Source organism: Vombatus ursinus, unplaced genomic scaffold (genome assembly GCF_900497805.2).
Source record: "Vombatus ursinus unplaced genomic scaffold, bare-nosed wombat genome assembly UNPS02015406.1, whole genome shotgun sequence".
Classification (NCBI taxonomy): Eukaryota; Metazoa; Chordata; class Mammalia; order Diprotodontia; family Vombatidae; genus Vombatus; species Vombatus ursinus.
Window position 1 is genome coordinate 4099526 of NW_020955184.1, and position 25483 is coordinate 4125008.

Genomic DNA, 25483 nt, shown 5'->3' on the forward strand with positions numbered 1-25483 from the left:
GGGGTAAGAGATTGGGCATAGCCACAATGAAAGGCCAGTTGGTGGGATTATAGCCTCAGGGGAAAGCCGGAGATTTGGCCATGTGGGAAAGTCCAGGGTTTTTCCTTTTTGGGGTCTAGATCACATCCTCATCATTCCCCCCTCAAACAAATGGGACCCAAATTCTTTTGGGGTAAGGCGAAGGTCTTGGCTTCTGAAATTGCTTCCTGCTGCCAAGGAGTGTAGAGCTGTCCCTGCTTTGAGTGGGTCCCAAAGAGGAAGTTGACTGGAACCAAGTACAGGCTGCATCCAAGGAATGATTCGGGTACATTGGCTGGTACCTGCTGTTCGCTACCAACTGTAGGTGAATGGCCTGTAGTCTGGAAGACAAATCTGACAGAAAAGACTGCAGGGCCCAGATATAAAGCAAGGACTAGATTTAGGGCCCAAATATGAGAGGATAAAACATCCTTAGCTCTGTTTGGATTCAGATAATTCAGTTTTCCAACCTTGCAGTATCAAATCCACCCCATAGCCAGACTCAGGAATAGCCAGGTGGGTAATACTCCCTTTCAAAGGAACATAATGGGGGAAACTGATCCAGGAGGATCCCATCTTAGAATGAGTCTAAAATCGTCCTCTCAGCTTTTCCCAATGCCAACTTTCCACCACTATCACATTATCTCTGAGTAGCTTGTGGCATGTCTCAGATGGTAGATTATTGATTTATCGATGGATTATTATGATCCATTAGACAACTCAAAATAAAATCATGAGCTTTTTTTACCTCAAACAGCAAGTTTCACTAATCACACTTTAGGAAACTTTTCCAGGATTTACATCTCAAAATTAAATTTGTCCTGGTATAAAAAGTCAATCAGAGATTTCTATACACTTGCAAATTCTCAGCAAGCCATAACCCAAACAAGCTTTTTGACTAGTTTACACATTAAAACAATAACCAACAATAGCCCAATTATTTTAGTGGTAACCAAATTATGAAAAGTTGCTTGACATAACTGATACAAGAAGTTCACCAACTTGAAACTTGAAACAATCAGGTGACTTTGGTTTTGTTAAATGCATTTCCAAATTGCTTTACACAGAGAATCAACATGTCATCATTAACAGTTAAAACTACAATTTAAGAGTGTGCTTACCCAAGTTTGGACGCTAGCTTCTTTACCTTGAGCATGATGTGCTGAACCTGGATGATGCTTCCATGCAAAGGTTGCCCAAAGGCCCAAGGCTATTGCCAGAGGGGCCCACACTGTAGCTGCTGCCCCTCCCCCCCTCTGTCCTTTCCTAGGTGGGGGAGGGTGAAATCAAAGGTGAGGGCTTAAAGGGTGAAACTCTTCTCCTATGAGACTGGTTAATGATACCCTCTTGACTCAAAAGGAGTGGGAGAAAGGAGTGACCAGGGTTGTAAGGAGGAGTTTCAAAACTCCTTAATGATCAATCATAAAACCTCCAAAATCTGCTAAGATATTTTTAGCTGTTTTAACTTTTCCCTATAAACTTCATGAAGGAGGATTCAGGGGTGTAGAGGGAAAGGAGTAAGCAAGCCTCAAGGAAGCAAAAAGCAACTGCAGTTTTCCCCAATTCTCTAGTGCTGAGAGAATTAATGGAATTGGCCATAATACTTCCTGATAGGGCGTCTGTCCTTGTCCTCTATGCTTCAGATGGTGTACCCAGATCCATGGCTTCTAATTGACCCACTGGACCGAGAGCCTGAGAGTGTCAGGACTAGTTCAAAACAGCCTCGTAACTGTCTGCCCAAAAAGCACCTTCAAGCCTTAGTGCTTGGAGAGTGACCCCAACTGCAGAGCAAAAAAGGAAGGGCAGGGGAGATTTACATACCTTCCAATCTTGGCTGGAGAAGAAGTTAAGGTTAGGCAGTTTCCCTGTATGGGCCACCAAAATGATGAGGTCTGGAGGTTCAGGGGTGCTGGAACCCCAAAATCAGAACACGCGGGTCCTGCCCGAAAGAATTCGACCCAAGCCTTCTTTCAGCCAAAGACAAGGTTTATTAGAACATCCATCATATTGGGCAGACTCTTAAGGAGTCTGAACATTAGTAAGCTATTGGCTAGATTATAAGAATCTGAGCAATGGCTAGATTTTAAGAATCTAAGCCAATAAGTAAATACTTTTAAGCAACTTGAAAGGGACTCTCAACAAATTTGAAATAGTTACATTCTAATGGGGGAGATGGAACAAATTTTCTCTCTGAACCCTAATATCATGAAGGGTCATAGAGGGAATTGACAGCCTAGGAGTGATGTTTTGATTATCTATAAAGATGAAGTATGAGTGTGTGTGTTGTAGAGGGCACACACTAGGAAAGAAAAGGGAAAGGTGAAATTCACAATCTCAAATAACTGGGGTGCACAAATAGAATATGATACAAACACGAAAGTGGAAACAGGGAGAAACTTCACTTTTCATCTGAACTGGACAAAGGAGGGTAGAAAACACATAACACAAAGACTATGAGTGGATTTTTAGCACTGAGAAGAGTGGCTGGCACAGATTAGGTGTTTACAAAAATGCTTGTTGAGCGACTATTTAATGATTAATTGATTCAACTCAAATGGGAAACAAAAAGACAACTGCGAGTGGAGAAGAATAGTGGATATGAGAGAGGGTAGATTCAGGGAAGTTAACTCAATTTGATTCAGTAAACATTTATTAATCGTCTACCATGTGCCAGGCACTGTGCTAAATGCTGAGGATACAAAAAAGAAAAGGAGACAGTCCGTGACCTCAAGGGGCTTCTATCTAATCTAATCTAATAGGGGAAGACACACCAAAAGTTTGAAGCTAAAAAGCAAAGGTGGAGGTAGGGTACCAGGGGGTACCCAGCTCAGGGGGCATGTTCCATGTAGCATATTCTTTCTTCCTTGGGTTTTTATGACAATGCTCTTTCCTACTTCTTTATCTGCTTTCTTCAGTCTCTCTTGCTGGATCATCATCATCCCTGTCCTTTCCTCTTCATGTGGACCCAGGACTTTGTCCTGCGCTGCCTTTTCTTTATAGTTTCTTTTGGTAATTTCATCAATTCCCAAGGTTTAATTATCTTCTGCCAAATCCAAATATGTACAATCCCTTCCCTCTAACACAGGCACCACTCTAGTTCTGGACCTTATAACCTTTCAGCTGGATTGTCTAATAGCGTCCTAATTGGTCTTGCTGCCTAGAATCTCTTCCCTCTCTAATCCATCCTCCACACAGTTAACATTAATACTTCTAAAGCAAAGGTCTGACCACATCATTCCCCTGTTCAAAAAGCTTTAATGACTTCCTATTTCCTCTAGAATAAAAAGTCAACCCCTTTTTTGGCATTTAAAGTTTTCCACAAAATGGTTCCCACCTATCTTTGGCGGCTGAGTGGAGGATGGAATGGAGATGACTGAAGTAAGTGATTTTCCTACAAGCACAGGTCAGAACATGTCACTACTACTGCAGTGGCTCTATTACCACCAAGTTCATGTTTAGCACTTAACAGCTCTTCACAACTTTGCCCCTTCCTTATCTTTTCAGTTACTCTGCACTTTAATTCCCACCTTGACATACAATGGCTTTCTTGCTGTTCCTTACACAGAGGAATTCATTTTCCTACTTTGCTTTTTCAGTAGTTGTCCCTTCTTCTCACCTCTGCCTCTTGGCTTCCTTCAAGACTCAAACTCAAATGTGGAAGACCTTTCCTAGTCTGTTCCCACCTCTCTCCTCCAACCCCCAGTACAATCCTGATGAAGTTACCTTCCATCCACTCTTGTATCTTGTATGTACATAGTTGTTTGCATGTTGTCTACCCCATTAGAATGTGAGCTCCTTGAGGGCAGAGTCCAATTATTTGCTTTTCTTTGTATTCCCTGCATTTAGCAAAGTGTAAATACTTATTGACTATCCCAACAGATTTCATATTACTCTGCTCCTCTCCCCAAATACATTTTACATTCCAGCCAAATCAGACTCCTTTGCTATATGCTATACATGCCATTCCATACCCTGTCATCATGCCTTTGCACAGGCTCAACTGCTACTTCCTCCTGGAAACCTTTTTTGATCTCCAGTTGTTTGTGCTTTGCTTTTCCCTAAACCCGATTACTTTCTATTCATTTTATGTTTATTTACCTGTGTACTTGTGGTGTCTCACAAACAAGTGTGGTGTCATTCAGTAGACTACAAGATCCTTAAGGAACTATTTTCATGTTTTTGTATTCTAAGCACCTAGCACTATGCCTAGTATAAAGCACACACTTAAAAATGTTTTTAAATGGAATTGAGTATTTCTTTGAATTCCTCCCTCATATTTGTTGTTCTTTACAGTGTAATATTATTCCATTATACTCATATACCACAATTTGTTCAACTATTCCCCAATGGCAGACATTTATTTTGATTTTAACTTTCTGTTACTTCATAAAATATTCCTATAAATACAACCTCTTTTTCTGTCATTGGTTGCCTTGGAGTATTAACCTTGGAGCAGGATCACTAGGTTACAGGCACGAACAGTTTTGGTCACTTAAACACATAATTCTAAGTTCATTTCTAGAACATTTGAGCCAATTCAGAAGTATATCAACATTATCGTGCCTGTCTTCCCATAGCTACTCTAACACTGAATATTTTCCTCTTTTACCACATTTGCCAATTTGATGAGTATGAGGTGATACTTTATTTAAATATTTCTTTTTATTAGTGATTTGGAGTATTTTTTCCCATATAGATTTTGGTAGTATATGTTTTTTGCTTTGGAAGCTTTTAATCACACATACTTAGGACTGATTCTTAGTGTTTATACACACACACATATATATTACATATATGTATATATGTGTGTATATTTGTAGGACTTTTATCAGAGATTTTTTTTTTGGCAATTGGGGTTAAGTGACTTGCCCAGGGTCACACAGCTAGTAGGTATCAAATGTTTGGTCTGAGGCTGGATTTGAACTCAGGTCCTCTTGACTTCAGGGCTGGTACTCTATCCACTGTGCCACCTAGCTGCCCCAAAGATAGTCTCTATTCTCATTTTTTTTTTTAGGCAATTGGGGTTAAGTGACTTACCCAGGGTCACACAGCTAATAAATGTCAAGTGTTTGGTCTGAGGCTGGATTTGAACTCAGGTCCTCCTGACTTCAGGGCCGGTGCTCCAGGGATGTTAAATACAAAGGTTTTTCTCCAATCCATTTCTTATTCTAGCTGAAATGATTTTGTTTGTGCAAGCTTTCAAAATGTTATAAAATCAAGATTTTCTTTGATAATCCCTTTTATTCTTTGTTGGATTATGAATTCTTCTTTATCTCCCTTTTTATGATATGATAGTTCATATTTGAATCATTTATCCACTTGGAACTTACTGGAGTATATTTTAAGATGTTCCTTTAAAAGCTGTATTCTGCCAAATTGCCTTAGTTTTCCCAGAAATTCCTGTCAAAGAAGTTCTTCTCCTAGTATGGTCTCCTTTCAACATAGTCAACAGTATTTACTTAAAACCCATAAGCTAGCATGATTTATGATAAAGAAGTACTGGAAGCTTTCCCAAAAAGTTAAGCCTCCTTTCTCCACTATGACAAAGTACAAGACATTCTAGCTACAAGACAAGAGGAAGAAATTAAAGGAATAGGTATAAGCAAAGAGGAGGGGTAATTATCCCTATCTGCAGATGATATAATGATTCACATAGAAAATTTTAGCAAACCAATAATATGGTAATCAAAATAATTACAGCTTTAATAAAATAGCAGCAAATAAAATTAATCCACAGAAATCATCAAATTTAATAAAGGAAAACAAATAAATGTAGAAATATTCAGTTTATTGTTGGGCAGCACCAAATATCTATAATCATCAAATTTATAAAATACAGCAGAATGTACAGCAGAAGGGAAGTCTTGGGGAAAATGTAATTTGAAATGAAGATTAAATGTTTCATTTAATTTAAAAACCACTTATTAAAATTGTAGATTTGTTTGAATAGGCAAAGTAATATATTTTCTTCTTTTCCAGAGCATATGCAGAGCTCCAGTCTTGGATTATCTATCCTGTATGAGAACCACTTTGTTTTGCAGTAGCCAAAATGCTACCTAGACGTTTAGTGAAGATCACTATCTAGAGCAGGAAGGGCACTCAGAGGCCACCCAGTCCAGGCTAGAAGCCTCAGTTTTGTTGCTGAAGGCAAAGCCATTTAGTTGGTATTTCATAGGAATATCTTTCCACCATGTTTTCATCATATGGTATATGCCATGAGTCTCCTGTTGTCTGTACCACTGTATCATAGGTGAGAACAGACTGTTGAATCAGAAACAGGACATAAGATTTATGTTAGTATTGACAGAATATATTGATAGCAACACTGACCTGAAAGAATGGCAGAATTATCCATTGAACCCCCAGGACATTCTTCATTGCTCCATGAGTTCAATACTTCTTTCTCATCTTTCTTTCTCAGTCTTTCTCATCTTGTTCTCATAGCAGGAACTTCAACATACTTATTGATGATTTCTCAAATATCCTAACTTGCAGTTCCAATCTACTTAATTCTCAATGTCTACTCTTCAACTCTTCCTCAGCTACAGAGATGGTCATATCACTGATCTCCACATCTCACAACACCCACAACATACCCAATTCTATGTTTATGATCTCCAAAATTCTTTTTTCTCCACTTATACAGCCACTATCTTAGAGCAGGTTCTCATATCCCCCAATCAGTTATATCCTAGTAGTTTCTTGTTGTAAATCTTTTTTGGCATTTAAAGTCTTTCACAATCTGATCCCTTCCTACCTTCCAGTCTTCTAATAATACCTTATTCTTCTCCAGGTACTCTGTGATACAACTATACTGGCTTGATGTTTGTTGCTCACATGTGATACTCATCTCCTGACTCCGGGCCATTTCATAGATTGTCCCCAATTCGTGGAATGCTCTCCCTGCTCATCTCCACCTCCTGGCTTCCTCCAAGTCTCAGCTCAAACATCACCTTCTGTAACAGGCCTTTTTCCTGGTTGTTCCCCTCTTCCTATTGTTAATGCGTTCCTTCTACTCTGTATTAATCTTGCATGTATATAGTTGTTTGCATACTGTCTCCACATTAGAATATGAGCTCTTTGAGGGCAGGGACTCTTTTCACCTTTCTTTGTGTACTCCAGGCACAGCACATTGCCCATCAGATAGCATTTGGTAAATACTTGCAGATTGACTTGGATGGAAGGTAACTTAGAGACCTTTTAGTCCAAGCTAGAGCAGTACAGGAATCCCTTCTACAATATGCCTAACAAGTGATCATCTAGCTTATGCCTGAAGATCTAAAGTGAGGTATAACTGACTATTTTCTCAAAGCAGCATATTCCACTTTTGGACAGCTCTACTTAAAAAAAAAATTAGTTTAAAAAAAGTTTTTAAGTTCAACTGTGAATGAGAATACAATAACCCAAGACAATTCCGAAGGACTCATGATGAAAAATGTTATCCATCTCCAGAGAAACAACTGATAGAGTCTGAATGTAGATCAAAGGATATTATTTTTCACTTTATTTTTTCATGTTTTTCCCCCTCTAGGTCTGTGTCTTCTTTCACAACATGACTAATATTGTATTATGTTTTACATGATTGAACATGTATAACCTGTATCAAATTGCTTATTGTCTCAGAGAGAAGGGTAGGTGAGGGAGGGAGAGAGAACATTTGGAACTCAAAAATTTTTTTTAATGAACGATAAAAATTGTCTTTACATGTAACTGGGAAAAACCCAAAATATTATTTTTAAAAAATTTTAAAGTTAATACCAAAAACTAAACTGAACTCATGAACATTTTCATATATAAAGTTGGACACGAAGGAGAATTAAATATGAAGCCATGAATCTCTATTGCATACCATTTACTTTTTAAATAAAGTATATAATGAATCCAATCCATTACTTTTTTTTGTGTGTGTGAGGCAATCTGGGTTAAGTGACTTGCCCAGGGTCACAAGTGTCAAATGTATCAATCCATTATTTTCAAAACTGTCTTGCTTGTCTGTTCCCTTCTCATCTACCTTCTGTACTCTTCTGTGTACTTATAAAAATGTGTTAATGGTCCTCCTCTTTTCCTTTTTTTGGTAACTTTGCTTCTCTCATCCCTTCCAACCCCCTCCAATTAAGAGGAAAAAAAAAAACCCTTCTTGTAACATAGTCAAACAAAACAAATTCACACAATTGCCATGCCCCAAATGCATGTTTCTTTATGTACCCTGAGTTTGTCACCTCTTTGTCAAGGGGTGGAGAACATGAAGCATTATATAGTTCCTCTGAAAACATGGTTGGGGATTGCCGTGAGAAAAGTTCTTAAGTCTTTCAAAACTGTTTCTTTACAAGACTGTTTCCATTGTATAAAATGTTCTCTTGGTTTTGCTCAATTCACTCTATGTCAGGTCCTATTTCCAAAGATTCCCAGAAATTATCTCTTTTCTATTATATTCTCTTACCACAATTTATTCAGTCATTCCCCAATCAAGGGACACCTGTTTAGTTTTTAGTTCTTCCCCTTTCTTTTAATCTCCCCTGTGGGATCAGTTTGTTTTGCTTGTTACATTCCCTTCCCTGTGTTATCCTGGGGCTATCTTGCGCAAGTGTGATTTTGATGCCTCCAGATATATTACATCCATCTCTTGCTAGTCTTTGGTTCAGCTAGGATATTTTCTACTTGTTTGCCTGAGTGGGAACCAGCTTTTCTGATAGGTCCCCTTTTCTATTGCCCATATGGTTATGGGCTTATGGTGTAGTTGTGAAATTCTGACTTTATGATTTAAGTGCAACTGCTCTCTTCAAAGTAATCAATGATTTTTTTTTTTGGCAAGGCATTTGGGATTAAGTGACTTGCCCAGAGTCACACGGCTGTGTTATGTGTCTGAGGCCGAATTTGAACTCAGGTCCTCCTGACTCCAGGGCTGGTGCTCCCTATGATGCTCTATCTATCTATCTTTGCCCTTTTCCCTTTTTGCCCCTTTTCAAAAGGAATTTGGCTCCTTTGTTTACAATTCCCAGAAAAACCTTAAAACTTTTAGATTCTCTGTTTGAAATCTTATTCAAATGCGCTTTCCTTCCTGATCCCAAAAAGAATCTGGCTTCAGTTTGTCTACAGATCCCAGGAAAACCCTAAAGTTTTAGAAACTGCTTTTATTTTCTTTTGAAAGCAAACTTCCCCTTCCAACTCCCTTCATTATCTTTTCTCATTGTCTGTTCAGATCTCTCGGACATTCCAAATGGAAATTCTCACCCTAACCGAACCCTTCCTCTCAATCACCTCCCCCCTCCAACTGGCCTTGCATTGCGCCTACACCCAATCTCCCTTCCATTGTTTCACCTTCCTATAGCCTTTGGTCACTTCTCACCCTTAATTTGAGCTAGGCGCCATAAAGTCCAGGACCCAGGAGTTCTGTTCATCTCAGCTTACTAGCCACTCCCATCCAGATCTCCTTAGACCCCTCCTCCTGTCACTCCAAACTGCTTGGCCACTCCTAGACCCCTTCCCCAGTCTTTCTGTACTTAAGACTCATCTTTGCCCCATTCTGATGCTGAGCTGTTTCTCAAGCTTAGAGGCTGAGGCCCTCCTGTCTGCTCATGAACGAGTGTTACATGGCCTATCCACCCCAATCCCCATTCAGAGGCTGGGAATTTCTCATGCCCCTAGAGGCTGAGACTCCCACGCCCGCCCATGTTTATGGGGGTCACCTGGCCTCCTTAGCCCCCAGCCCCCATTTAGATCACTGATGTTTGGGTTCCTTGGGAGTCTGGCCTATATGCTTTATCTTTAATAAACTTTTTCTCTGGCTGGAAGAAGATCTGGGTTGAATTCATTCAGGCAGATTCAGTGCCGCGATCTGGGCTTTTTCCCAGCACCCCAAAACCTCCCGCGATTTTGGGGTACCTCTGTGCATCTAGGAGCATCCCAAAACGCCCCCACCTCTTCATATCCACTGCACCACCGAGCTGCTCCGCCAATGATTTCTTAACTGACAAATCTAATGGCCTTTTCTCAATCCTCATCCTTCTTGACATCTGCAGTCTTTGACAGTGTTGATTACTGTCTTTTTTTTTTTTAACCATCTTTATAAAAAATACAAATCAAGCAGCCCCTCCCAAGTACAGTTCTAGGGAATTGGAGGTAGTGGTGATGGAAAGGGAGAGGAAAAAAAGAAGGGACCAGGGAGAGGTGGAAGTTTCAGAGAAAGGAGGTAGGGGAAGTTTTCCAGAAGGGGCAGGAGATTTTTCTAAGCACCTCCTTTTCATTTCAAGTACCTATTATTATTCACCAGAAGGGGACGATTAGTCCAGAGAGTTAAGTGGCCACTGGAAATGTCCTGGGGATGGGGAACTGGTGCTCAGTTTCAGTGCCCACCAAAGTCTCTGCCCCTCTCCACAAAAGGGAAGGAGACCCAAACTTTTTGCACCCACCCTAACCCCAGCAAGACACCCAGCTTCATGCGTTATTCTTTGAGTCCTAGGGACCTGCGGCTATCTCAGCTGCATGGAACAACTGAAAGGCATGGAGACCAGGGTTGAAAGGCAGGAGCAGGCCATCAGGGTAGAGGGCCAGGTGGCCACCATAACTCCAGCCAGGAAAAGCAGAAGTAGTAGCTGCCAGTTCCAGGCCAATGTTCAGCAGCTTAGCCAGCACTCTCCTGCCCACTCCCTGCCACCCCTAGCATCTGAGGCCCTCAGTGTTACTTCAGATAGTCCCTGAAGGAGGTTGTCAAAGTGGTTGAGTGCCCAATGTTGGGTAGGTCTAAAACTAGAAATGGGGTATGGGGTTATGTGCAGGAAGAGGGGGGATGCAGTGCTCAGATGAGCCACTCTTCAGGGGAAGCTTCAGGTTGGGGTGCAGTGGTGCCCGGGCACCCTACTGCTCTTCACTGCTGGGCTGGTAGGTGCCCTCTATCTGGCATTTCTCATGAAGCTTCTGGCCCAGCAGGGCCAGTGCCACTACCCACGACTGAGAATACAATGATGGCAGTGACTGCACCCTGGGACAGGGTCCCAATGGCTCATGGTGCTGTGGAAGGGGTAGTAGTGTTGTTTTCATGCCCAGTGTACCTAGTATTATGGGCCAAGGTGGGCTGGTGGTTCAATAGTTGCAGGCTCAATGACAAGCCCAGGCCCAGGGCAGGGCTGCTTGCCATGGGCCCCTGGGGAATTGAACCAGGCCTAGGCTGTGGCTGAGTTGGCTCCAGACTTCTGGTGGCTATTGCATTTCAGGCTGCTGGCGCCAGCTTTCAGTTCTGGTCCTCAGCCTGGCAGTCAGTCCTTTTGTCCCTCAGTCCCGATTACTGTCTTCTTGATGATCTCTTCTAGGTTTCTGTAATACTACTCTCTTCTGATTCTCCTCCTACCTGTCTGACTACTCCTGCTCAGTCTCTTTTGCTGGATCTTCATTCAGATCATGACAGTTAACCATGGGAGTCTCCTAAGGCTCTGTCCTGGGCCCTCTTCTCTTCTCCCTTTATATTATTTTATTTAGTGTCATGACTTCCCATGCTTTCAAACTGCCATCTATGTTGGTAATTCCCAGATCTTCGTTATCCTCTCCTGGATGTTCTCCAGCCTTTCAATGTTACTCCTAAACTGTGGAACTTAAAACTGAACAAGAGATTCCAGACGTAGTCAAATCATGGTCAAGTACAATGGTACTACTGTCTTTCTAGACCAGAATAGAATCTCTCTCTAATGTAGCCCAAGATTATACTAGTTTTTTTTTATTTGCTAATATACATCTAATACAACAAAAGGAGAACTCACCAGAACTAATAGGCACATATAGATTGAGCAAGGGAAGAAGTATGAAGAATCTTAAAGTAGTTTTGATTCTGTAGTGAATAATAAATAATAATAATTTGATTCCACTGTGCTTAACAAATAAATAATAAAAGTTTTAAAAACCAAACCAAACCAAACCCGTCTATGAAGGTTCATTTCATGAAGTCATAGGTTCTTTTCAGTGATATCTAATGAATACTGAAAAATTTCAGTGTGTTAGAAACTTTTTGTTTTTATAACTCAGAAAATTTCAGACAGTAGAGAAAAAAAATGAAACAATTACAACTCCATTTTAGAAGGAAAGGAGGTAGAGGGAATTCTCTTTAACAGTTAATAGTTGTATATGGCCTTTCTGAAATAATGCTCTTTTTTTGTCTCACATTCTTAATCAGTATCATACCCTGCTGACCCAACACAGAGAGGTGAAAACACACCTGAAAAATGATCTTTTTTCCTGGGTAATAGTTGAGGAACACAAGTTGATGTCCCTGCTGCCACCTAAAGAATAGATGTCGAGTCTTGTCATCAGGCAAACAGGCTTTGTGGTCCCGCATCAGATCTCTGGTAAGAAATCTGCAGTGGTTCCCTGAGTGCAGAGTGGCATATAATAGGAAGGCATCATCTTCTGAACTAAGTCAACCAAAAAGAGAGAGAGCTCTGAAGAGTTAAAAGAAAGAGACACAATTGTCTTCTCTATACTTTATATTTCTTTACTATTTTTTGAAGAAGTGTTCTAAATTGTTGATACTATGAATACAGCAGTTTTCATTACCCACTGCAGGTCTTTATAACACCAATAGTAATATTTCAAAGAGAGTACAAAAGACTGAAAGGGAAGATGATTTGATCTGTTGAAGGTCTATAGTTTAGGGTTCTATTTACTCAGTCAGGTAGTTTAAAACTGTTTAAAACTGAAGCAGCTAGATGGCACGGTAGATAGAACACTAGCCCTAAACTTAGGAGGACCTGAGTTCAAATCAGGCCTCGGATCTAACACTTGACACTTACTAGCTGTGTGACCCTGGACAAGTCACTTAACCCTAACTGCCTAAAACAAACAAACAACAAAAAAAACTTGTTTAAAATACTGACTTTCAGCTCCTAAATGCTAATTTGTGACCAAAGCATATTTTTTCTATTTGTAACATTGATTAAATCAAGCATTTCTTCCCTCCAAAACTCATAGAACAAGCTAGAGATGGGTATTATGCACAACACGTTCTTTGTCGAACCCCAAATGGAAGATGAAATTTGCATTTTTCAAAGCAGTTCCTAGGGAGTTACTCAGATCAGAAATTTCCTATATTACAAAGGTTTCCCTCCTTCAAGAATCACTAAGGACTCATAATTTCCTAAAGTCCCAGAGACAGCTATAATTTTTCTCTATCAATCCCACCCCTAATATAAAAATACTCATTACATTTCTGCACATGTGGGAGGAATGTTGGCAACCACTTGGGTTCTGAGCAATTCTGACTACAAAATGTTACAAAATCTTACTACTGGTTCAATTTAAGTGAGTCTATTTCAAATCCCTGTGTAAAAAAAACAACAACCGAAAAAACCCATAACCTTCCCCTGGGACTTAACTCTGTCCTGAGTCCCCTTCTATTTTTTCCCATTTGGCAATTTCATCAGTATCTATGGGTTTAATTATCATCTTTATGTAGATGACTCCCAGATTTATATATCTACCTCTAGTCTCTGTGTGTTTTGAATCAATAACTCGTTGCTGAACATCTTCACAGGCATCTCAAACATCACAAATCCAAAATAAAACTAATTGTTTTCCCCTCTAAATCCATCCTGCCTCCAAACTTTGCTATTTCTCTATAGGGTACCATAAATTTTCAGTCACTCAGATTTCCAACCTCAAAGTCATTCCTGAGTCTTCACCCTCCCTCAAACCCTCAACCAATAAATTATCAAATCTTATCTGCAACTATTATTCTTGATTCTTCACTCTCTCTCATTCTGCCTCTGTTGTTGTTTAGTCCTTTTTCAGTTGTACGCAACCCTTTGTGGCTCCATTTGGGGCTTCGCAAAGATACTGAAATGGTTTGCCATTTCTTTCTCCAGTGGGTCCAGTAGATCCATTTTGTCAGGTAATCAGAGGTTAAGTGATTTGCCCAGGATACAGGTCTTCCTGACTCCAGGGCCAGTGCTCTATCCACTGAACCACATCCTGCCTACCCAACTGTTAAATACTGTTATTTTAATATGCAAATAACTTTTTTGAATAAGTCCCTTTCTCTCTACTTATTTAGCTACCATCATTAATTCAGGAGCCTCTTGCTTAGGTTATGGTAACAGCTTCCTGACTGGTTTCCCTGTCTCTAGTAGAGATTACTATTCTAATCCATTCTCCACACTGCCACCAAAGGATTTTTCTAAAGGGCATGTCTGACTATGTTACAGCCAGCCACCCACCCTATCCCTTCCCCCTAATAAACTCCAGTGGTTCCTTATTATCTTTAGAATCAGTCAGTCAATTAAGTGTCTATTATATTCCAAGCATTGTGTTAAGCATTGGGGATAGAAAAAAAAAAAAAAAAAAAAAAAAAAAAAGGCAAAAGACAGTCCCTGCCCTCAAGAAACTCACAATCTACTAAGGGAGACAACAAGCAAGCAGATAGATATGTATAAACAAGTTATAAATACAGAATAAAAAGGAAATAGTTGACAGAAGGAGGGCACTAGAATTAAAAGGGGTTGGGAAAGTCTTTCCTATAGAAGGTGGGATTTTAGATGGAATGTGAAGGAAGTCAGGAAGCAGAGAAGAGGAGGGAGAACTTTCAAGGAACAGATGAAGAAAAAGCCCAGAGTTGAGAGATGGAGTATCTTGTTTGTGGAACAGCAAGGGGGCCAGTGTCGCTGGATTAAAGAGTACCTGGTAGTGAGTAAAATATAAGACTAGAAAGGTAGGGTGGGGGAGGTTAAGTTACAAAGAGTTTTGAATAGCAAACAGAAGATTTTGTATTTGATCTCAGAGATGACAGGGAGCCACTGGAATTTACTAAGCAGAGAGGTGACACGGTTGGACCTGTGCTTTAGGAATATCACTTTGGCAGCTGGAATGGAGTGGGAAGAAAATTATGGCAGAATCAATAAACAATTCTGGCATTTAAAGCTCTCTGTGACCTGGCCATTAGATTATAAGATTCCTAAGGGCAGGGACTATCTTTTGCCTCTTTTTGTATGTTGAGGACTTAGCCCAGTGCCTGACACATAGTAGGTGCTTAATAAATATCTACTGATTATTGATTGATTAGAGTTATCTTATATTTCCCATTTTATTACATATTACTATCTTGCAAGTGCTGTACTTTTTTTTTCTTACATATGATTTTTTTACACATATTAGGCCTGCATAACATTCGGCCTGTGGACCACTTGCAGTCTGCCAAAGGATTTTGGGCTGCCCATGAAAAATGTAGGGGGTGTAAAAGAAAGTAAAGATGTAATGAGTGCTTTGTCCCAGCCCCGTTTAAGCCACCTTGTACTAGTCACTATTGTGCCCGTCATGTAACTTGGTGGGTGGGTTGCCACTGTGTACTCATTCCTGTTTGTCATGTGGCCAGTGGCATCCAACCATTATCAGTCTGTCTCTAGTCTGAGAGGAGCAAGAGTTGTATCTTTTTGGTCGCTACTGGCATTGAACCAGGACAAAGCGAGTGCTGCCACGCACCAATGCAGCTGATGCCTCTATTTGATGAGCGGCAACAATGTAAGGATTTCTTCTCCTCCTTCACTTCGTGGCTGCCCTCCAAGTTAGATAAGTGTGTGGTGCTTTCTCCAAGTCGGACAGTTCAGTGTTTCTTTGTATATGAGCATTTGCTGTGGTGATTTTCTGGTTCTAACATTAAAGTTTTTAGGGTGACTTTGTAAAATGGATAATAAAAAGAAACAGAAGATTGAATCAGAACATAGAGTATTTAATTCGGAGTGGACAAAGAGATACTCATTTACTTGTATGAGAGACAAAATATTTGTTGGCCAAGAAGTAATAGCTGTTCCGAAGAATACAATTTTCATTGCCATTTCCAATCAAAACATCTTGACTTAAGCAAATTGGACACCAATGAAAAACAAATCGAAGCATCCAAATTGTCGAAAAATCTCAGTGGGGAACAATGGTTTTTCAAGAAAGTAAACTCAGAAAATGAGGTGGCTACTAAGGTTAGTTTTCAGATTTCTAAAGAAATTGCTGCTGCTGGGAAGTCTTTTACTGAAGGTGAGTTCATAAAGAAGTGTCTGCTGATTGCTGGACTATGTCCCAATTAAAAAAAAATGCTTTTGAGAAATAGTTTAATCATTAATTATACTTTTACTTGCAAAGTGAGGCACTAAAAACCTATCTGTGGCCTGAAGAAGTTTAGCCCATTTTAATTTTGGCCCCTACCTATTGCCAAGTTGTGCAGGTCTGCTTTATATCTTATCTGTATTTTTAAACTGTTTGTCCTCTATGCCTGGAATTCTTTCTTTTTATCTTTGCCTTTTGGAATCCTTGGTTTCCTTCAGAATTCAACTCATGTTTATCCTTTTGCATGAGGACTTTATGGGTTCCCCTCAGTTGCCTTCCTTTCTAACATTACTATATGTATACATATACATAAACACACACACAATGTGTACACACACACACACACACACAATATACAATGTATATTGTATGTGCTCTGTGTATGCCAATATTTGTGCATGTGGTCTCCTCTGTTAGAATGTAAGTTCCCTGAAGGCAGGGACTGTTTTGCTTCTGTCCACAGCACCTTAGCACAGTGCCCGGCACATGATATGACAGGTGTTTAGTAAATGTTTGATCAACTGATTTCACCTGCCTCCCCCCTACACCTGTCACTTTCTCAGTGTCACATGACCATATTTTGCACTAGCTCTCACAATTGGACATCTGATTTCTGATCTATTCTTTCTCCAATTTTTGTCCTCCACTTACTACTAAGATAATCTTTCCAAGGCATAAGTCTGACCATGTCACTTCCCTGTTTAAGAACTTCAGAGATTCCTTATTACTTCTAGCATAAAATATAAACTCTATAGCTAGGAATTCAAAGCCCTTCAGAACCTAGTTTCAGTCTACTTTTACAGTCTGTGCATTATTCTTTTTCATTCACAATATGTTTTAGGCAACCATGCCAATTAACTGTTTCCTAAATGAGAATTCTACTTCTTGCTTCTATGCCTTTGAAAAGCCTCTCCTCCATGCCTGGAATGTCCTCCATACTCATAATCAATGTTTATTGGACTAGACTGGAAATCAGAAATAAGTGAAAAATATAAGGACCTATGGGGAAAGAGGGTTACTGAGTTAAATATAATGAGTGAATTTTTAACTTCAGTCAGCACTAAATATATAGCCCATGATACAATAGAGTCCATTTCCAATTAGACTTTTTCCTGATAACAACACTTTGCATTTATGTAGTCACTTCCATTTAGATGCTCTAAAATGATCTGCTGTCAAACTATTTTTTAAAACTAATAGAAAAACAGGCACAGAGACCCAAAAGAAATTTGACCAACACTACAAATTGAATGTCTAGTGACTAGAAGAAGGGCCTCAACTTTTCTCAACCTCAAATTGAGGGGGTTCTGGATTAGATAGTCTCTAGGGTTCCCTCCAGTTCTAAAGCCTTTAATTTAGGTGCCTGAACTCAGCCTGGTGTTCCATGCATTAGGCAGGGAACTCAGTCTTCTCTGGGAATAAAGATCTTTCAAATGCTGACAAAATTTGATAGCAAACTCCATGTAGTACTAAGTTTGGGGACATATTCTTTTTTTTTTGCCTTTTTGGCGAGGCAATTGGGATTAAGTGACTTGCCCAGGGTCATACAGCCAGTAAGTGTCATGTGTCTGAGGCTGGATTTGAACTCAGGCCCTCCTGACTCCAAGGCCAGAGCACTATCTGCTGTGCCACCTAGTTGCCCCTTGGTGATGTATTCTTGCTTGAAATGATTCTTAATCTTTTTACTTACAGCACAGCTAACTAAATGCTTGTTCCACCTTTGATGGAATGCTATAATAAAATATTACTGAGATCTACTCATACACAAACTAGCTGCATGTGCCTTTTGTCCTAGATACTCACACGTTATCAGCAAAGAAGCAGTAGGCCATGTTCTGCACAGCTGCCATTTCATTCTTTTGCCACCTGGAACTTCCGTTTAGCATGTGCCTCCGACCCAGGACAAGCACTTGAAGATTCTGTTTTGTTATTTGAGAGACCACATCAAGAAGCTGAAAGGTACAAAGTCAACAGACAGGAAAAATCACAGGAGGAATTTTTATGGTGGAGAGCACTTCTTGTGACTGATCGGTTCCATGCACAAGACATTTCACCCCTAGTTCTGAGCATTCCTACCGGTTGTGCCAAGACCTGGAATTCTCTCACTCATCTGTACCTCTTGTCTTCCGTGGCTTCCTTCAAGTATGAGAAAAAATTTTACCTTGTGTAAGAAGCCTTTTGTGATCCTCCCCTAGTGCTAGTGTTGTCCCTCTAGGACTGTCCAATTTAACCTGTTTATATTTTGTTTGTATATAGTTGTTTTCATGTTGTCCCTCCCATTAGGCTATGAGTACCTGGGGAGCAGAGATTATTTTTTTCATTTCTTTGCATCCTTAATGCCAAGTATAATGTCTGGTATGTAGCAAGTGCTTATTAAAATCTTGTTGACTTGACTTGATATGGGTCTGAAGCTCAGGGAATAGACTGTGGCTGGATATGTATGTAGGTTAGGGAGTTGCCTGCATAGTTAAACCAATGGGAACAGATGAGGTTACTAAGAGAGAGTATAGAGGAAGAAGAGAAAGCATAGGAAACTGAGGAACAGTAGAAGAGAAGCAGGAAAGAAAAATGTCACAGACAATTCCAAAGGTCTCATAATGAAAAATGCTACCCACTTCCAGAGAAAGAACTAATGGAGTTCAAAGTGTACTAGTTTTCACTTTTTTTTTGTTATTTTTTTGTGGGGGGGTAATGTGTTTTCCTTCACAACATGATTAATACGGAAATATATTTTGCATGACTGCACATGTATAACCTATATCAAATTGCTTACTGTCTCAGGGGAGGGAAGGAAGGAGAGAATTTGGAATTCAAAATTTAAAAAAAAAATCAATGTTAAAAAACTGTTTATACATGCAAGTGAGAAAAAAATAAAATATTATTTAAAAAAAAAGTATAATGGAAACAGAAGAATATATCCAGAAGGATAGGGTGGTTACCAGTGTCAAATGCAGAAGACAGGTTGAGAAGGATCAGGACTGAGAAAAGTCAATCAGATTTAGCAAATAAGAGATTATTGGTAAATGTGGAGATAGCAATTTCAGTTGAGTAATGAGGTCAGAAGGCAGAATACAAAGAAATGAGGAGTGAATGAAAGGACAGAAGTGATTATAAATAGCCTTTTCTGGAAGTTTGGCTGAAAAAGAGGAGAGAGAAAAGACAATAGCTTGAGGGTCTGATAGGGTCTAGTAAAGGTTGATGAAGGACTTGGGCATGTTTGAAGGCAGTAGGGAAGGAGTCAGTTGATTAGGAGAGGAAAAAGATGAGAGAGGGAGAGAGAAGAGGGGTGGGAAGGGTGAGAGGGACAGAGAGAAAGAGAGAGAGAGACAGAAAGAGAGAGAGAGAGAGAGAAAGGATGATTATGGATGCAATTGGGAGTAGGGGAATGGAACTTGTACATGGCTAGGAGAAGGGCCATCTCTTTTTCAGATGTTATAAGAAAAGAGGAGGGAGAGGGTTACATTATCAAGAGGTTTTGAGATGAAGAGAAAGGAAGAGGAAGTTAATGCTGTATGGTCACAATGTTCTCAGTAAAGTAAGAGGCAAGATTCTCAGTTGAGAGTAGAGAGGGAAGGAGTTGTGGAAGGCTTGAAGGAGGATTTGGAATAGCTGTTATGAGCAGTGAGATAAGAAATCATTTAGGGAGGAATAAAAGTATTAACTTGCTGTAGCGAGGGCCTAGGACTGGTAGGGCCCAGTCAGACATGGTTATATCCAGCTTCATTCAGCAGATGAATAGCAGAAGAGAAGGCTGAGCATGGAAGTAATCTAGAACTAAAATTTGGCAAGTGAAGAGCATTACAGGGGTAAGGCAAAAGAATCAAGAGCAATGGGTATTGTTGAGTTGAAATGACTAATTATTAGGCTGATGTTGGAAGGGAAGGGAATGAACATTAATTAATTCCCTGCTATATGCCAGGCACTGTGCCAGGTACATGTTTTACAAATATTACCTCATAAAAACACTGAGAGTAGGTAAAATTACTAAATTGAAGAAAGACAAAAGTGAAATTAGAGCAGGAGCAGTAGCTGGGGAAAGTACTGAGGGACTGAGGAAATGAAAGTCTAGTAGAGGGAACAAGTGAGATGTTAATACAAGCAGAAAGACAAGCCCTACCCTCAAGGAACTTACATTCTCATGGGGGAAGATAACACATAAAAAGGAAGCTAAAAAGGGCAGCAGGGACAGAAGCTATCTATACCCCTTTCTAAATGACTGTTGAAAGGAAACTAAGTGTTAGAATTAAGACCTTTGGTCTCTAAATCTCTACAATGCCTACAGCCTCATTCAGGCGAGTAATTCCTGTGGAGAAGGGGCCAGCCAGCCATCTTCATCAACTACCAACCAACTGCCACTTATAAGGCAGGCAAGCCAGTCTATCTGAATCAATAAGGAACCCTGAGGGAGAGACAAAAGGCAGCACGTGATAGGCAAATCAAATGTTACCCCAGTTACCAATTCTCCTTAGACTATGTTAGAGAAAGCCCAGGACCACAGGCCTAAGAGCTCTAAGAACAAAATTGCTCCCCCTAAATCAGCAGCTCTGCTTTCAGCCATGCCCCTAAAGCCAACATCCAGTGAATTTAACTCTTGTAGAGAGCTGACTTGGTAATTGCTAAGACCTGAAAAGATGAATTCTCTCCATTGAAGACTGACATAGTCAAAAAGTTCAGAATAAAAAATGGGTATGATTTTATTATGATGGGAAATAACAATAAAGATAAATCATCATCTGCTTTTACTGCTGTATCCTAATCTCATATGCCATTCCATCTGATTTGCAACTAAAACCTCCTATGTGTATAGTCTCCTCCATTAGAATGTGAGCTCTTGGGAAGCAGGCACAGTCTTGCTTTTCTATTTGTATTCCTAGCACTTAACACAATGCTTTGTATGAAGTAAGTGCTTAACAAAGACTTTTTCATTCATTCACCCACTCCTTCATTATGAATTATGCTGGCTCATAATTCTCACAAGATTCTCTGAAAGTCAACAGCTTACAGAAACTAAAGAACTGAGGTATGTTTTGACCAAAACCAAAATGTGCCTAAGATGAATTCTGGCCATGAACTTGGAACACCCAGCTTCTAATTCCTAATTCCATCACATGCATGTCGTGAAATATCAGTAAGTACTTTTCCCCAGCCCCTATAATTCACTGTACTCCTGAGAAGAATATTGTAAACTTGCATAAGCTGTTTGGTCATTGTTAACCTAGAGAAACATTTTCTTTTCATGGAAGCAGTTGTGGAAATCTTGGGAGAGAAACACCTATAAAATTACATTACAGGATACAATATAGAAGTACTTCTACAGACATAAAATAAAAGAAAAAAAAACTTCACTCACAGTTTGAGATTCACGAATTTTAGGAAACATTTTGGTAATATTGAGTCCATCAATCACAATATCAAAAGGAGGGCAACTTTTAATAAAGTTTACAAATCTGTTAATTTCCTAAAAATAAAAGATAAATAGTTATCATATTAACAAGAACTTCATTGAATTCTTACTAAAGAGAGTATGCTAAAATATATCATGATTTTTGTGGTTGATTAAAAATTTTTACAGAAAACACATACAATATATGTATGCACACTCTCCACATACAACTCCTCTCACAAAGAGGCTAAAAGAACGCAATGACTGCAATGACATAGATAGAATAAGTCTGCCCTGGACTGTCAAACTGATGCACCAGATGAGATATATCTATCAGATTCAACAAGCCTATGATATAGTCCACTATCATTCTTTGGTAGTCACAGGTGCAACCAAATTTGGATACTAGTACTTTAAAAAATTCTGAATGTTCATTGAGGGCAATACTTGACTACTTGTCAAAATTTGTTTACTAATTTGATGTCTTCACTAGTTTTTTGCATTAGATCAACTTGGGAATGTTCAGAAATAGGGACATTATCTGATATAAATGGATAAGTATTTTGTACAAAACCATAGTGCCAAAAAATATGTTAAAACTGAGAGGTCATATGGCTTTTTTTCCATTCAGAACTGTAGCACCCTCACAGGAGGCAATAGTTTTTGAGTTCTGACAAAGAACAATATCCTATAATCCAATGTTGCCCATAAGCAGCCACAGCAATACTCCTAATGAGCAAGTCTAGCTTGATTCAATAAGCTCTAGAACAGGGTGGGCAACCTGTGGCCTGGAGGCCACAGGTAGCCCTCTAGGGCCTCAAGTTTGGCCTTTTGACTGAATCCAAACTTCACAGAACAAATCCCCTTAATAAAAGGATTTGTTGGGGCAGCTAGGTGGATAGAGTACCGGCCCTGGAGTCAGAAGGATCTGAGTTCAAATTCAGTCTCAGACCAGACACTTGAGACTAGTTGTGTGACCCTGGGCAAGTCACTTAACCCCATTGCCTCCAAAAAAAAAAAAGATTTGTTCTGTAAAACTTGGACTCAGTCAAAAGGTCGCATCCAAGGACCTAGAAAGGCCACATGTGGCTCACCCTTGCTGTAGAAGATCTTTTATTGCCTATGGATTGAATATAGATTCCTCTGTTTGGCATTTAAAGTCCTTCACAATCTGATTCTAACCTATCTTTTCTGTGCCTATTTATTAGTCCTCTTTATACTTTCCATGGTGCTGCCAACATGGTCTTGTTATTCCTCACATATGACATTTTATCCCCCTATTCTTTAAATATTTGACAGAATTTGCTTGTAGATCCATTTGATCCTGGGTTTTTGCTCATTTATGGTGTGTTCAACTTATTTTTCTGAAAATGGGTTCTGCAGAGCTCTTATTTCTTATACTAGGGCATTTTATACTTTTGTAAATATTAATCCATTTACATTGTCAGCTTTATTGGCATATAATTAGGCAAAATAGTTTCTGATAATTTCTTTAATTTCTTAATTGTTTGTGAATCTACCCTTTTCATTTTTATGGGTAATTTCAATTTACTTTTCCTTTTGTATTTTATTTAAAAGAAAAAAAACCAGTGCCTTTTTATATTTATTAATACAACGAAATTTTTTTACTTTAAATTTTATTAACCTCTTCTTTGCTTTTCTAGATTTCTTTTTTGTTGTTTAATAGGGTTCCTAATATTTACTGTTTTTTTTAGCTTTTGTTTTTTGTGGTTCCATGCCCAATTCATTGGTCTACATTCTCTCTTTTTTATTAATGAGTGTTTAGAGATATAAAAAAATTTTCAGGGCAGATAGGCAGCTATGATAGAGCTCTGGCCTTGGAATTAGGGGGACCTGAGCTCAAATCTGACCTCAGATACATGATACTTATTAGCTGTGTGACCCTGGGCAAGTCTCTTACCCCTGATTTGCCTCACCAAAAAAAATAAAAATAAAAAAAAATAAATAAATTCCAAGGACTGCTTTGGCTACATTGCAAAAATTTTGGTATGTTGTCTTATTGTTGCTACTATCTTTAAAGACCTCATCAATTATTCCTATAATGTGTGTCCCCCCCCATCCTTAAGTTATTTAGCCTCCAAATAATTTTCAATTGTTTCTTTAGTGGCCCTTTATTGAATATAATTTTTATTACACTGAGGTCTGTAGAAGATGTTTAGCATTACTGCTTTTTAACATTTCTTTGTGAGGATTTTATGCTTTAGTAAATGATCAATTTTTGTAAAAGTATCTTGCACAACTGAGCAAGATGTATATTTCTTTCTAATCCTATACAACAGTAATCAGACATGTATATAGCTAAACTTTCTAAAATTCTATTCAGGTCTCTAACTTCTATCTAATTTATTTTTTTGTTACATTTAACCAGTTCTAAAAGGCACATTGAGGTATTCCCCTATTCCAACTTACAATTTCTCCCTAGAATTCATTTTTTCCCTTAAATTATTTAGCTTTATGCAATTTAGTGCATATATGCTTAGTATTGACATGAATTCATCATCTATTGTACCTTTCAGCAAGAGGTAGTTTTCGCATTGCTCTTTTATTTAAATCTATTTCTGCTATTGCCTTGTCTAAGATCAAGATTACTACTCCCTGCCTTTTTTTTTTACCCCCTGCTTTTTTAATGTCAGCTAAAGTATAACAGATTTTGTTCTAGCCCCTTATTTTAACCCTCTGAATCTTTATGTTTCGAGTGTTTTTTGTTTTGTTTTTGGTAAACAAAATATTGTTGAATTCTGCTTTTTAATCCATTGTGATATCCTCTTCTGTTTTATGGTTGAGTTTATTCCATTGACATTCATGGTAATTATAGTTAACTGTGTGTTTCTCTCCATCTTCTTCTCTTACATTTCTCCTTTTATTTGTTCCCATTCCCTCTTTATAGAGAAAAGGGAGTGTGCTTAGCACCAATGTTCTAGGTTTGGTAAAGTATGCTTTTGCTCCCCTGACCCTCTTCTCTATCCCTCCCCCTACATCCAATAACAGATTCTTTTTTATTTTTTAGGCAATTGGAGTTAAGTGACTTGCCCAGGGTCATTCAGCTAGTAAATGTCAAGTGCTTGGTCTGAGGCTGGATTTGAACTCAGGTCTTCCTGAATTTAGGACTGGGGCTCTATCTATTGTGCCACCTAGCTGCTGTCCCCCAGCAACAGATTCTTATCCTTTCTTTTTTTTTTCCCTTTTTATAATTTTTAACAAGTGTTTTTAAAACTTTGGGTTATAAATTTTCTCCCTTCCTCCCTCCCCACCCACCCTCATTGAAAAAAAAAAACCACATCTCGACACAGGTTATAGATGTGTAGTCATGCAAAACACTTCCATAGTAGTCCTGTTGTGAAAAACTAAGTATATTTCCCTTCATCCTATCCTAACCTCTATTTATTCTATTCTCTCATTTGACCCTGGTCCTCCTCAGAAGTGTTTGCTTTTGATTATCCCCTCCCCCAGTCTGCCCTCCCCTCTATTGACCCCCTGCTCTCTGGTCCCCTTTCCCCCTTATTTTCCTGTAAAAGATACATTTCCATACCCCATTGGGTATGGTATTCCCTCCTTAAGCCAAATCCTATGAGAATAAGATTCACTCATTCCCTCTCACCTTCCCCCATTTCCCCTCCGCTGTAAAAGCCGTTTCTTGTCTGTTTCATGTGAGATATTTTACCTCCCTCTACTTCTCCCTTTCTCCTTCTCCCAGTATAATCCTCTCTCACCCCTTAATTTTATTTTCCAGATATCACCCCTTCATCTTCCATTCACCCTGTGCCCTCTATCTATCTATCTATACATACATATAATTTTTTTCCCTCCCACTACCGTAATACTGACAAAGAACTCATGAGTTACAAATATCATCTTTCCCTGCAGAAATGTAAACAGTTCAACCGTAATAAGTCTTTTTTGATTTCTCTTTCCCTGTTTACCTCTTCCAAGTTTCACTTGAGTCTTGTATTTGAACGTCAAATTTTCTATTCAGCTCTGGTCTTTTCCACA

The 25483-nt window shown here is 39.1% G+C and overlaps 1 protein-coding gene and 1 pseudogene across 2 annotated transcripts in view; both read right to left on the reverse strand.

The window, feature by feature from the left end:
* Positions 1-5805: 5805 nt before the first annotated feature.
* The window catches only part of KIAA0391 (KIAA0391 ortholog), a 77077-nt gene continuing 57399 nt past the window's right edge, over positions 5806-25483 (reverse strand). Inside the window, exons 4-7 of one of the 2 annotated variants that reach the window (XM_027847430.1) lie at positions 21440-21547; positions 17893-18041; positions 12221-12416; positions 5806-6279 (exon numbers count right to left, since the gene is read on the reverse strand). In XM_027847430.1, coding sequence (XP_027703231.1) covers positions 6148-6279; positions 12221-12416; positions 17893-18041; positions 21440-21547 — 585 coding nt within the window. In that variant the 3' untranslated portion in view covers positions 5806-6147. The remainder of the gene's footprint in view (positions 6280-12220; positions 12417-17892; positions 18042-21439; positions 21548-25483) is intronic. The other variant, XM_027847431.1, reaches the window with a different exon arrangement.
* LOC114032187 lies at positions 9507-11752 on the reverse strand (annotated as a pseudogene).